Source organism: Panthera leo, assembly GCF_018350215.1.
Source record: "Panthera leo isolate Ple1 chromosome A2 unlocalized genomic scaffold, P.leo_Ple1_pat1.1 chrA2_random_Un_scaffold_41, whole genome shotgun sequence".
Taxonomy (NCBI): Eukaryota; Metazoa; Chordata; class Mammalia; order Carnivora; family Felidae; genus Panthera; species Panthera leo.
Window position 1 is genome coordinate 123,604 of NW_024962216.1, and position 14,740 is coordinate 138,343.

The 14,740-nt window shown below is 40.7% G+C and overlaps 1 protein-coding gene across 1 annotated transcript in view; it reads right to left on the reverse strand.

Annotated features, from left to right (window-relative positions):
- Positions 1 to 1,395: 1,395 nt before the first annotated feature.
- LOC122212703 (nuclear pore-associated protein 1-like) overlaps positions 1,396 to 14,740 on the reverse strand; it is a 38,079-nt gene continuing 24,734 nt past the window's right edge. Inside the window, exons 3-4 of the mRNA XM_042926664.1 lie at positions 2,812 to 3,580; positions 1,396 to 2,745 (exon numbers count right to left, since the gene is read on the reverse strand). Coding sequence (XP_042782598.1) covers positions 1,823 to 2,745; positions 2,812 to 3,580 — 1,692 coding nt within the window. The 3' untranslated portion in view covers positions 1,396 to 1,822. The remainder of the gene's footprint in view (positions 2,746 to 2,811; positions 3,581 to 14,740) is intronic.

Below are 14,740 nucleotides of genomic sequence, written 5' to 3' on the forward strand. Positions count from 1 at the left end.
AAGTCCTAGTCAGGTTATGAAGGTGCTCCAGTCATGCCCAGAGCACAGGCCCAGTTGACCAGGAAACACACAGTGTTTGATCTTCCAAAGTCAGAGGAGTACCTGACTAGGGCAAGTCCAAGTTCTGTTTAAAATTTCCTGGTGCTACCCCCCATTGCACCACCAGCGCTGTGCTGATGGGGGGTACATGTGCTCTGTGTGGCTGAGGGACCATAAGTGTATCCAGTCATAGCAGGCATGGAGCTGTTCCCCAGAGCACCACCTGTGTTAGGGGTAAGTGAGCTCCCAGTGTTATTATGGGGGGTGCCGACATAGAGGCCTGCCATCACAGATGTGATACTGTCTGCATCTGCTGTGGCACTTGCTGCATTTGTATTGGGTCGGCCACAATTATTCTGATGTGAAGAACTACTAGGTTCTACATTCACACAGAATGGGATTCATGGGAATCACGTTGTCCCCTCCATGCATACCATCTGTATGCTGGGTGGGAGGACCGCATTTGCGTGGAAGGACGGTGGAACTACAAGTGGGTCCAAGCATAGAGCTGGTGCTGCCACTTGCAACTGCAGCAGAGGCAGTGTGGCTAGGCAAGTCCGAGGGGCTCTGTAGGGGGTAAACACGCACGCCTCTTGATACATGTGTCTTCTGCTTGGTAGTGGCTCTTCCACGCGAAGCAATTAGTTCTTGTATACATGGCTTCCAGGTGCACTTCTGGCTAACAATAACAAGACGGCCTCCACCTGCGGGAACTGTATGGCCTTCTCCCACTACTCCATCACCTGGGTTTTTGACGGTTGGCTCCCTGCTGCTCAGATTTAAGGGGGAAGCTGCCTGGTCTCTTAGTCCTCTTCTCCATGGTGGCATCTCCTCTACCTGAGGAAAGTTTTCTCTGTCGGGATGAGCCCCCGGGGCACTTATGAGTAGTGGGGACTGTAGAGTCTCCACCTGTGGGAACAGTGCAGCCCTGCCCCACTGCTCCACTACCTGGGTTTTGGATGGGTGGGCCCCAAGTGCCTGGATTCAAGGTGGAACTAGCATTTTGTCCAAATACTGTGACAGTATTTTTTCCTCTACAGCAGCAGCCATGCCATCACCACAGCGATTCCAGGTTGTCTGACCTAAAGTTGGAGCAGAAATGGTTCTTGGTACCCCATTCAGTCCTGCCCCAAGGTTGAATGCTCCAGATGCCTGTGAATGAGTGGGGCCTGGGATGTACACACCACTGCCCATAGGGGCTGCAGGTCCCGAAAACACATGTTGGCCTGAAGTACTGTCAGCTAATGGTGAGCCACCATCCCCGGTGCTGGGCATCCCCGTGGCAACTCCAAAGCCTGTTGTGGTAGATACGCCAATGGGCAGAATGCCTGGCTTGTCACTCGAGGCCAGCTGGATCCTGAGTGTAGTAATAGATGCAGAACCTGCCAAACCTGCCTTCACTGTGTTGTCTCTGGGGGGCTAGGCTACAAGAGCAGTTGGGCCCATAGCTTGTGTTGAGGCTACTGGTGTTCCTAACAGGTGAGAATTGTCAGGCTGCTGTCCATTATGATGCCCAATTGTGGGCTGAGAGGTGATTCCTGGGTCAGAGTGGTTGCAAATTGAGGTCTGTCCAATGGATGACTTTTTAGGTAAATGGATAGAGTCATGGGCCACCAGAGTGCTGCCATGGGTGGTGTGTTATCAGAACCATAAAGCACCGTGTTAAGTGGGAAATGGTTGTCCCTGGACTCAGGGGACGAACAGAAGATGGAAGCCTGAGATGGTGATGTAGTGTCCATGGCTTCACAGTTACAGGCCGAGTTGCAGTTTGCAGAGGGCTTGCCTACTGGAGTGGAGGTGACTCAGAATCCGTAAGGGACAAGCTAGTGGAAACAGCAACACTAGCGAGAAGGGCTGTCTTCTGATCTCCAGGTGGGCTGGTGAAAACTGGAGATTTTGCAGGGCACCTCTGCTTCAAACTGCAATGGCCCTGGGGAAATGAAGGAGCTCCCATTCTGGATTCTTGGGGAGATCTGAAAATAACAGCCTTTGAAAGGGGAGTGGTATCCATGTGGAATACACCAGGACCTGAAGTAAGCTTGGAGGTAGATGTAGATGCATTGGCTACGATGGTAGAAGCAAATGTCTTAGAACTGATGGGCTGGACAATTGAAACAGGGCTATGTGTGGAAGGATTTGGAAGAGGGGCGGGTAGGATAGGAGGGAGGGAATCTACACACATAGGCACTGGGGATTCTGTGTTGCAGGAGGGTGGCTGTAAGGAGGGGGTTGAGGTGTTAGGAAGTGTGGTGATGTCAGAAATAAGATATGTTACAGTAGTGACTGGCTGAAGAGGGCCTTCTTTCTTCACAGGAATTCCACAAATGAGATTGGAACTAAGATGAGGAACAAAACCAGCAGGAACAGCTGGAGAAGATTTAGAAACTATCTGTGCTGTCTCCTGACCAATGTTTGGTGTTAAAGATGGAGGGACAGAGGGAATTGGGGACTTGGCAGATTGGTCAGCCAAGTCATCAGTAGGAACAGGGACTTGCAAAGTGTGACTCTCCAAAAGCAGAGAGTTAGCAGTCTCTGAGGCAAGTAGGGATAAAGAAGTGGCAGGCTGAGCATCTGAGCAGTCTTCTTTGATCTCTCTTTTGTCTTCCAAGATCTTTTTCCTCTGACGTTTGGTATTCTTCAAGGTGTCCAGGTTTTTGTCAATAGCTATGCAAGGAAACTTAGGAAGTGGGGGCAACTCGCCGTGGCCTCACAACTGGGGCGGTGGCAGTGGCCGAGAATGTGATGTGGATGTTTTCCATTTCCAGGGCCTACTGCTGGCAGATACGGGGGAAAAAGAGCTCCTTGATGAGATGCCTGAAGGCTCATTAGCCTGTATCTCCTTCCTAGATAGGTATGATGTGTCCCCTATAGGCTGATGGTTTTCACCCGACACTTCCTTTGTTGATGTCTCCTGCAGTAAGGGGCAGCATGGGGTTGGGTCGCGGAGCACTGCAGCATCTGTGTCAGGCATGACATTTCCGGCTGGGCCATGTGAGGAGGTGACTACGTGGCCTTCAGGGCAGCAGTTCATCATAGACTTCTGGGTGTTCTCCCTCAAACTGTCTCCTGGAGGATTAGGATGGAGGTCCAAAGGTGTGGGGCTGCACTGTGAGGAACTGAGAAGCCCACCGGTCTCCAGGGGACTAGATTTTAATGGTATGTCCCCAACGTTATGGGGGACCCTGTTCCCACCATTCTGCCCTTTGGTCTCTACAAGATCCTCCATGTTTTTTCTAGGATCTTCTTGGACCTTCTCCTCCACCCCATATGGGCAAGAAAGTGGGAGGTGCCTGGATGGTACCGGCTCCACAGCTTCCTCTACCTTCTCAGATAGTGAATGTGGGAGAGTGAATTTGCGCCCCAGAGGAGGGATCCTTTTGGCTCTGGAGTGTCCAAACATCATGGAATTATGAGCAGACAGCACAGGTTTTTTCGGAGAGTTACTCCAGTTCACCAAGGGAAGGATCCCCAGAGGGGTACATGCGGCCTGCAGGATGGGGTACGGCCTCTTTGGCTGGATGTATAAACTAGCTGGTAAGGCCTATGATCCCGGTGGAATAGCCTGTGCCCAGAGCCCAGGGCAAGTGAAGGAGCAGCGGGGTGGTCCCCGCAAGGTTGTGGAACAGCATCACTGGAGAAGGTGGGGGAAAGGGCCGACCACGGCCAGACATCGGAAGGCGACGGGGTGGGAAACGAAACTTACAAAGCAGGTTGCCCATATTGGGCTGGTTGTGCCTCAAATGATTGTGAGATGGGAGTAAAAAAGCTGGAGAGCGCCTCCTGAGCTTCTGACTCCTTTCATAGTTAAGCAGGCACTGAGCCTGAGTGACTGAGCCGGGCCCTTGTGACGCCTCCCTGGAACATGGCACAAACAGGGGCGCGCATGTGGAGCATGGCAAGTGACCACAGCAAAGGGCAAAGGGCGAGACCCCAAAGCCCCGCCCCTTAGCCTCCAGAGTCTGGGACTTCCTGCCAGCAGCTAATTGCTGGTGTATAGATTTCCTGCTGCCTGTGGCTGTGGTATACAAGCAGCAGGGCCACTGCCTGGGGACTGTGGGGGGTGTGGTGGTAACTAATTGGCTTCTGCAGTAATTAGCAACTGTAAGACAAACACTTAGGAGCCATTGTAATTGTCTGCATTAGGAATACACCTGCTGTACAGATGTAATTAGCAATTTAAATAGTTCAGAAATTGCATGCCTCTTGCCTTTATACTCCCTGAAGTACTATTCATTAATGGGGGAAAAATTGTTAGAAAATGTCATTTGCATTGTCTTGCGTTAAGGGCTCTACATCAAAGCCTCCCTTGCTGCTTCATACTGAATAATTCTGAGCTGTGGCTTGTGGACCAACACAGCTGTAATTAGGCAATGATGCCTTTGTAAACATGTGGCACAAAATCTGACAGGAGTTTGTTTTGCTGTGAGATATCTCCTTCATGATTTAAGCTATACATAAGATGAAGAAGAACTATAATAGAGGTAGAGGTAAAATAAGTAAATAAAGATTGCAACAGATATTGACTCTTTGTGGGCCATTGAAGTGATGGTTGAAAAGTTACATTGAAAGACTTTTCACAAAGTTTTAGTTCCTCATGTGATTTGAGCAATGAAGTTGATACAGATATGAATGAGTATGACTGGGGAGAATGGTCAAAATTATGATCTAAGGATTATGCTGATGGTAAAGTAGCTTTTGATGATATTTGTGGTATATAGTGAGAATTACATGTAATACATCAAGTCTACGATGAAAGTCTAAAATACAACTCAGGTGCACTCTATTTCAGAAATGCCTCAGTCAGAACTGACATCCCTGATTACCAAAAATTTGATTTATGCCATTCACATGGTTAAGTATATAGGTGGGTGTCTTCTGTTGTGGATCACAATTTCCAGTGTAAAAACATCAAGCAATAAAATGTCTGGTGGAGACTCTGGAACTTCAGAAGTTTTTAACTCAGTTAAGAATTCTTGAGAAATGAAAACAATAATTTGGGTAAAAAGAAAAAGAGAAATTTGTTATATTGTGGATATTAAATCTGGGAGAGATGATCAAACACAACAGAAGACCAATCAATATTCAAAGTGATATCAACTGGCTGAGATAAAAAATTAAGACACCAAAGATAAAACAAGCTTGAACTTATTTCAAAATGCAAGATGTGAATAAGATCTGAGGATCTTTTTAAAAATATATGATCCTGGGGCACCTGGGTGGCTCAGTCGGTTGAGCGGCCGACTTCGGCTCAGGTCACGATCTCGCCGTCAGTGGGTTCAAGCCCCGCGTCGGGCTCTGGGCTGATGGCTCAGAGCCTGGAGCCTGCTTCCAATTCTGTGTCTCCCTCTCTCTCTGCCCCTCCCCCGTTCATGCTTTGTCTCTCTCTGTCTCAAAAATAAATAAACGTTAAAAAAAAAATTTAAAAATATATGATCCTAGTAAAAAATCTTAGTGTGACATACCGGATGGAAGACAGTGAAGTTTTGAGGTGGATTAATAGAAATATAGTTTCCGTAAGGAAGGTGAATAATAGTCCCACTGAATTTTGCATTGCCTATGTTGTACACTACGATTCCACTTGGATGTTGTATTTTAAAATGGACACAAACTAGTTGGAAGATGTCAAAGAAATTTAAGCAGTTGGGGTGCGTGGGTGGCTCGGTAAGTTCAGCATCTGACTCTTGATTTTGGCTCAGGTTGTAATGCCCCCGATTTCGAATCCGAGAGACCACCAAGGAGCCGATACCGATGCAAACGCATGAAGGTTTATTTGTAAGCTCAAGCTTGGGCCCAAGTATACCCAACACAGTGGAGCAGGGACTTGGACCACTAGGTTAAGTGGTATAGCAGTTTTATAGGGGCCAGTGGCCAATGAGATTGTAACACACACAGAAAGTTGCATAATCATGTCCGTCCACACGCAGGTGGCCAATTGAATCACAATTTACCCTATAGTAACTGTTTGAACTAGCCTATCACTCTTGTCAGAATTGGGGCGCAAGTTTGGCGGGCGAAAGGCAGGGTTTACATTCTTTTGTGGTTAGGGGTTCCGCATTCCTATATGAGCCGGTTTCCAGTAAGGGTGTGCTCAGTGGCTTGACTTGGGTGGGGGTTATACATGAGATGGTGGGTGTAGCACAAAATGGAGTTAGTCTTGCTCTGCTTGTCCAGGGGTAGGGGATTTTTGTTAAATTCCTTGGGTTCCACAAGGTCATGATCTCACAATTTGTGAGTTCGAGCCCCGCACTGGGCTCTACACTGACAGTGCAAAGCCTGCTTGGGATTCTCTCTCCACCCTCTCTTTCTGCCTACCCACCACCCCCACTTGCTCTCTCTTTCTAAATAAATAAACAACAACAAAAAAAAGGTTAAGCAGCATGGAGCATCTGAAGCCATACCGTGTCTCAGGAAAAAAGGTTGATAAAATTTGTAATGCTACATCAGAAAAGATAACTTCTCTAATAGCTTCAGAACTGCCATATAGAATGGTTAGAGAATTACATTGCATGGTCTCACCAGACAGACCGGGGATTACTACAGAAACGTTGCTTGATGATTTTAGCTTAACATCTAAAGAAAAGTTTAAAAATTGGAGGTGGTGGATAATAAGAATGGGTTGCCTTTTAGATTACATTTCTTTCCTGTAACTACTCTTTAGTAAAATCCTGTACTGTTAGGACACAGGATTTACGTTGTCTCCAATTATGGTAAAGCAAATGTAGGGAGGAATGTTCATTGCCACCTATTGGTAAAAACACAGAAGTAAAACAGATTCAAGAGCATTTGTTTATTCTGAAGTTAGAATTTATGAGCAGACAAATAATATTTAGTGGTTATTTTAATAATGATACATTAAAATCTGTGAATGGAAATCATGTGTTTATATTATGCAAGCGCCGTTTCAATGGAAAAGTCCCTACTTTGAAATTAGCTTAAATGTAAATATAAAGAAAGGACAATTGTGTGATGTGTAAACGAATACATTAAACTAAAAATAAACAGTTAACCTATGCATCGACCTTTAGGAAATAAAACAGGAATAGTGTTTTATCATACAAATATATTTGTGTATTTAATGTAATTTCTCATCATTTGCTTGTTTATAACATCACAAGAGCACAATATTTTTAAGCTAAAAAATCCTATATTTTAAGAACTATTGAAAGATTTTATAAGATGAGTGATGACATCACTAAACTTTAATTTCATACTTATGTACTTTTGGGGGTATAAAACAGACTAGTTTTGTGTTTATAATTAAATATGCTTATTGGGGTTATTGTCAGTGGAGATGATCTTTGGCAATTTTGCTGAAGTGTTGAATTATGGCATTAATGAGTTATTCTACATTCAACTGAAGATCCAGTAGATACATATAAAAATCTCTCATAAACACTTCTTTCATGTTTTCTGTTATGAATAATTTAGCAAGCACCTGCTATATGCCTGGAACCATTGTAGGGGTGGAGGATGGAACAGGCAATAGGAAAGGTATAGGCCCTTACTCCTGAGGCTTACAATGTATTTTGGGGAGGTAGGGTAGAGGTGAATATGCACTCTGGATAACAAGCCAACAGAATCATTTCAGATAAATGCAAATGTCTTAAAGGAAATAAAGCAGAGTCATTTATACTGCCCATCATAGAGCCAGAGCACGTGGATTGTGTGGCATGGGAAGGCCTTTCCTTACAAGGTGCTGGGTTGAAGAAGAGTTGCAAATTATCAGTCACCAGCTGTGCAAAAAGTCTGGGAGAAGAGCACTGCAGGCAGAATAAAAAGTTGATGTATAAGTTATATGCTGACAATAAACTTTCAGGTTCAAACAATTGTGAGGGAAAGAAGGAGTATACAGAATACAGAGTAGGACAAATGGTGGAAAAGTTTGGGAAGATAAGACAGTGGCGAGATCATGTAAAGTCTCATGGGTCAGTTAAAGAACTTGTACTTTATTCTAAGGCAAGGGGAAGTGTTTGGTTAGTCCTCAGTTAGGGAAGGGGTGGGTCAAATTCAGCAGCATCTTAATTTTTGTAAACAGGTTTTATTGAAATGCCACCACACACTTTTGTTTACCTTCGTGTATTATCTGCGGCTATTTTTTCATTAAAAAAAATTAATGTTTATTTATTATTCACAGACAAAGAGGGACAAACTGTGAGCAGGGGAGGGGCAGAGAGAGCGGGAGACACAGAATCTAAAGTAGGCTGCAGTCTCTCAGCTGTCAGCACAGAGCCCAACACGGGACTCAAACTCACAAACTGTAAGATCTTGACCTGAGCCAAAGTCGGTGGCTCAACCAACTGAGCCACCTTGGTGCCCCTATCTGTGGCTATTTTCATGCTACATGGCCGAGTTAGGTATTTGCAGTGAAGACTATATGATCCACATGGCCTAAAATATTTACTCTCTGATCCTTCACAAAAACGTATACCCATCCTTGAGGAGTCATAGCTTTTGTTTATTTTGGGCCATGAAATCTGTAGAGAAAAACTGTAGGGGGATATAAAAAGAAGTTAGGAGGCTATTAATATAGTCTAGGTGAAACGTGATTGTGTTTTAGACCAGGCTAGAAATGATGGAAGTGGGGAGATGGAAAGATGTAGGAGATGTTAAGGAACCAGAGCTAAAGATACTTGCTAATGGTTTACGTGTGGGTAAAATTAAGAGAGAAATCAAGAATAATTCCCAGAATTTTGGTTTGAGCGCATGCATGGAAGGTGATTTAAATATAAAATTATCAATTATTTATAAAACTTTTAGGACTAAGATCATATTTTTACTGATAAACAGAAAAAATAAAACAATTTTTTATGATATGAAGTAGCAAGTCCTGTCTGTTTATCTATCTATAAATCTATCTTTCATCATCATCATCTACCTACCATCTATCTATCTATAGTTAAAAATATGTTACCTTGGAGTTAGCTAAAACCTGCTTAGGCAAGTATTAGCTGAGGGTCTTGGACAAACTACTTCCCATCTCTGAGATGAATTTTTCAAAATTAATATTAAAACATGGGGCACTTGGGTGGCTCAGTCAGTTAAGCATCCGACTTTGGTTCAGGTCACGATCTCACATTTCTTGAGTTCGAGCCCCTTAGCACAGAGCCTGGAGCCTGCTTCGGATTCTGTGTCTTTCTCTCTCTCTGTCCCACCTCTGCTCATGCTCTGGTTCTCTCTCTCTCTCTCTCTCTGTGTCTCAAAAATAAATAAACATTTAAAAAATTTAAAAATTTATGAATAATTATACAGAGACACCACATAATTGGTTTTTTTCCAGCTTTATTTTTTAAGTTTTAAACCTGGGGTAAATTACACATTCACTTTACCACTTTCACCATTTTTCAGTGTACAGTTCAGTGGCATTAAGTACATTCACACTTGTGTGCACGGTGGTGTGCACCACGATCCACCTCCAGAATATTTCTCATTTTCCAAAACTGAAACTGTACCTATTCAACAGTAATTCCCCGTACTTCCATCCCCCTAACCCCTGCCAACCACATTCTACTTTCTGTCCCTATTAATTTGACCACCATTGGTACTTTAAATAAGTGGAATCATATGATATTTGTCCTTTTGTAATTAGCTTATTTTACTAAGCATAATATCCTTTTTTTAAAATGTAGTCTGAATCTTCTTTTTTTTAATTTTATTCATTTGTTTTGCCAAAGAGACAAGAGACAGGAGGGGCAGAGAGAGAGAGAGAATCCCAAGCAGGCTCTGCACTGTCAGGGCAGAGCCTCATCAGGAGCCCAAACCCACAAACCGTGAGATCACGACTGAAGCCAAAATCAAGAGTTGGTCTCTTAACCAACTGAGCCCACCCAGGCCTCCCACTAAGCATACTATCTTAAGATTTACCCATGTGATATCATGTGTCAGAATCTCCTTCCTCTCTGAAGCTGAATAATAGTTGACCATATATACCATATTATGTTTATCCATTTGCTATAAAATCAATGTTTGTGTCCCCCTGCTTCCAAATTCATATGTTGAAACCTAGTGTCCAATAAGATGGTATTTAGAAGTGGGGGCTTTGGGAAGTGAATGGGGTCATGATGGTGGAAATTTTACGGATGGGATTAGTGCTCTTTTTAAAAGAGGCCCCAGAGAGCCCCACATCTATGAACCAGGAAACAGGTTCTCACCAGACACTGAATCTGCCAGTGCCTTGATCTTAGACTTCCCAGCCTTCAGAGCCTTGTGAAATGAATTTAGGTTGTATATAAGCCACCCAGTCTATGGTATTTTTGTTAGAGAAGCTCAAACCCACTAAGATACCATTCATCTGTCAAGTTGCTTTCACCTTTTGACTATTGTATCTAATGCTGCTTTGCACCTGGATGTACAAACATCTGCCCAAGTTTGGCTTTCAATTCTTCTGAATGTACACCAAGAAGTGGAATTGCTCAGTTATATGGTAATTCTGTTTTCAGTGTTTTTTGAGGACCCACTATACTTTTTCCATAGTGCTACACCATTTCACATTTCTACCAATAGTGCACAGGGTTCCAATTTCTCCACATCCTTGCCAGCCCTTGCTATTTTCTATTTTCTTTTCATAATAGCTATTTTTGTGTGTATGAAGTGGTATCTCCTTGTGATTTTGATGTGCACTTCTCTAATGATTAGCGACATTGACCATTTTTTTAAGTCCTTATTGGTCATTAGTATATCTTCATTTACTCAGAAATTTACTCAGTCCTTTGTCCATTTTTAAATTGGGTTGTTTGTTTTTCTGTTCTTTAGTTGTATTAGTTATTTATATATTCTTGATATTAACCACTTGAGCTACATGATTTGCAAATATTTTCTCCTATTCTTTGCGTTGTCTTTAAAAGACAGAGTTAGGGCACCTGGGTTGTTCACTTGGTTAAGCATCCGACTTCAGCTCAGGTCATGATCCAATGGTTTGTGGGTTTGAACCCCATCAGCTTCTGTGCTGGCAACACGGAGCCTGGAGCCTGCTTCAGATTCTGGGTTTCCCTCTCTCTCTGCCCTTCTCCTGCTCAAACTCTGTGTCTTTCTCTCTCAAAAATAAATAAACATTAAAACAAGGCAGAATTAAACCCTGTTGATAGTGTCCTTTTATGTATAAAATGTTTAATTTTGATGTAGTCAAATTTGTCTATTTTTTTTTACATTTGTTGCTTGTACTTTCGGTGTTATATACAAGAAATTATTGCTAAATCCAGTGTCACAAATATTTTACCCTGTGGTTTCTTCTGAGAGTTTTATAGTTTCAGCACTTATGTTTAGGTCTTTGATCCACTTTCAGTTAATTTTTATATACAATGTAAGGTGAGGGTCCAACATCATTCTTTGCATACAATTTTCCCAGTACCTTTTGTTGAAAATATTGTCCTATCCCCACTGTATGGTCTGAGCATCCTTGTCAAAAATCATATATATTTATATAATCATTTTTGGAAGGGATTATTTCTAGGCTCTGGATTCTCTTCCATTGATTTATGTGTCTGTCTTTATGTCAATACTGTACTGAAGGAAATCTGAATAAAGCATGGACTTTAGTACATAACAACTTACTAAATATTACTTTATTAATTATGATGATATACCATAATAACATAAAATGTTAACAATAGAAGATACTGGGTGTGGCATATATGAGAACTCTCTGCATTATCTTTACAACTTTCCTATAAACTTAAAGGTATTTTTTTAAATATTTTTTAATGTTTAGTTATTTTTGAGAGAGAGACAGAGTGCGAGTGGGCGAGGGGCAGAGACAGAAGGAGACACAGAATCTGAAGCAGGCTCCAGGCTCTGAGCTTTCAGTACAGAGCCCAATGAGGGGCTCAAACCCACGAACCATGGGATCATGACCTGAGCCAAATTCGGACACTTAACCGACGGAGCCACCCAGATGCCCTTTTAAAGGTATTTTAATATAAAATGTTTACTTTAAAAATGATGCATGGAAGTCTAGCTTATTTAAGAGCTCAACAAATTTTGGCTCAAATTATAAAGATGTTTCTGTTATTTGATAATCTTTTTACTCTAGATCATTTCTCTTACCACAATATTTGATTTCCTTTAATATAAACAATCCTGAAAGCATATTTTGGCCACCAAGATTCCACTTATTAAATGATTGTTATCTTCCTCAAATTATAATGAACTGGAAGAAAGAATGGTGTTTTGAATAAATGGGGCTCCTTCAGTTGAATATTCATTTAGAAGAAATATACATCTTGAATCCTACTGCACACCGTACACAAAAATTAATTCCAGATGGGTTGCAGGTCAGATTTGTGAAAGATAAACATTATAGCTCTTAAAGAGAAATGAAAAAAATTGTTACCTTGTAGTCGGAAAAAAAAATTTTAATATTGCACAAAAGCATTAACAATGAAAGATAAATGGATGAATGGGAACATATTAAAATTAAGTACTGTTCATCAAGAAACATGATTCAGAAAATATAAAGGCGATATACAAGGTAAGAGTAGATACAATGAATATATCTGATAAAGCTGTCAGTATATTTAAAGGTACTTTACAGATAGCTATATAAAAGCTGACACATCAGTAGAACACTAGGCAAAATACATAAACAGGTTCTTTCTAAATGATGATAAACATATAAATATATGAACTGATGCCAACTTCATTAGTCATCCAGGAAAAGCACATAAAAGCCAAAATATAATAACACTACACACCCATGAGAATTGATGAAATGATATTGCAAACGAAGTTATGGAACACCAGAATTCTTATACAGTTGCTGATAGCAGTGTACCTACCATTGGGCAACAACTTTGGAAAAATACTTGGCAATATCTGTAAAGCTGAATATACTCATTCCTGATTCCACCCCTAGCTGTTATCCAACAGAAATGTATACATTTATTTACCAACGGATATATTCCTGAATGTTCATCACAGTCTTATTTGTAATAATCCCAAACAGACAACTACTCAAGTACCAATCAAAAGTAGAACTGGGGTATTTTCACAGACTAAAATATAGAAAACAATAAGAATGAATGATATAATTACATGTAAAATATAATTACATGTAAAATATGAATGAATTTCAAACAGAATGTTGAATAATCTGAATGTAACCTCTCCAAAAGTACATGCTGTATGATTCTATTTGCATAAAATACAAAGTGAAGAAGATACAGTGGTTTATGATACTAGACATAATGATTATTTATGTGTGTTTTGTGCTAGGTGTTGACTGGAAAAGAACAAAATGAAGGGTCTTGAAGTTCTGGTAATTAATGTCTGCTTTTTTTATCTAGTTTCTGGTTACACGGCTGGATTCAGTTTGTAAAAAATCATTGAGTCCTACTTTTATGATTTTTCTACTTTTCTTTTTATACATTACTCTTCAATAAAGAAATTATATTTAAAATTTTTTCCCACAGCACTGAATAAAACATCAGAGTTTCCAGCTAACTGGGGAGCAATTGACCAGTGGAAAAGTTACCCATGTGCTAGTAAGGAAGGAAAATACAATTTTAAAATCTAATTTTAAAAAATACTCATAAAATTGTATATCTGACATGCCTCTATAATTCTCCCAAAGGATACAAAAATGTTCTTCAAAAGATTTTAGTCTTTATTCTTTCCTTTTTTATCACTGTTACTCCTTTTCTAACACTCAATTTCAGAAACCGTTCTAGAAAAACAAAACAAAACGAAAACATTTAAATCCTGGAAGATCAGCAATTTTCCATTAAGAAATTGTTATTTTTGATCAGGAATTATTATACCAGCTCTTAAAATTTTATGTAAAATATAGATTCCAACTGCTGAAATACTATAAATTAACTGATCTCTAGAATAGAAATCATTTGCTTCTTTTTGCCCTATGCTCTTACCATGTTGGAATATCCAGATTGTTTAAATAATTATATAATTAGTGATTTATTTAGTGGCATGTTGTCTTTAACTGCTTTTTATATGGAAAAACTTACGCTTTTTACTTGAAAGGATACATTGTTTCTTTGTGAAACTAGTATTTTGTAATATTACTCTTTTGTCTAAGTTAAAGAAGGAAGATGTAAGATATCAATCAATTTTTGCAGTACTCATCAATTATCAACCAGGAGCCTAAAGTATGCTAAAAACACGAAGGCATACTAAATAAGGATACACTTCATACCGTGTTTCAGTACCTTTTACTAATAGTGGACAGGACAAACAAGGTAATGCATAATAATGAGAACACAGGCTAGAGCTAAACTGGAACTTAAAGGCAATATATTTAGTTGCAGTTCAGAAAAGAAGAAATTAGGGTTAAAATCAGTGGTGTTCAAATTTGCACATTAGAATCATGTAGGAAGCTTTTAGAAGCTTTTATGTGTGATGATGGAGGAAGCTGCCTACCAGTAATGACTAAGTATCTCCTATTAGCCTAGTCATCCCACAGATAAGAACTATAAATTCTAGATAAAATAAAATATAATAAGAAAACACTGGAGATTGACTGAAGAGAGCAGAGAAGGGAATTGACAATTGAAAGAAGTAACTGTCCCTGAGAAAGTTTATTATTTCACAGCTTTACCCTATCCTATGAGATTGCTAGAACTTGGATAGTGGCTAAAGTCATCTTACTGGCTTGAAAAAGCATAGAACAGAGTTCAAGGCAAACACAAGAGCTGAAAAATGAGGGGAGAGGGTCTTAAAAGAGAAGCAGTCAGGGAAGGGGAGCCCTGAATTA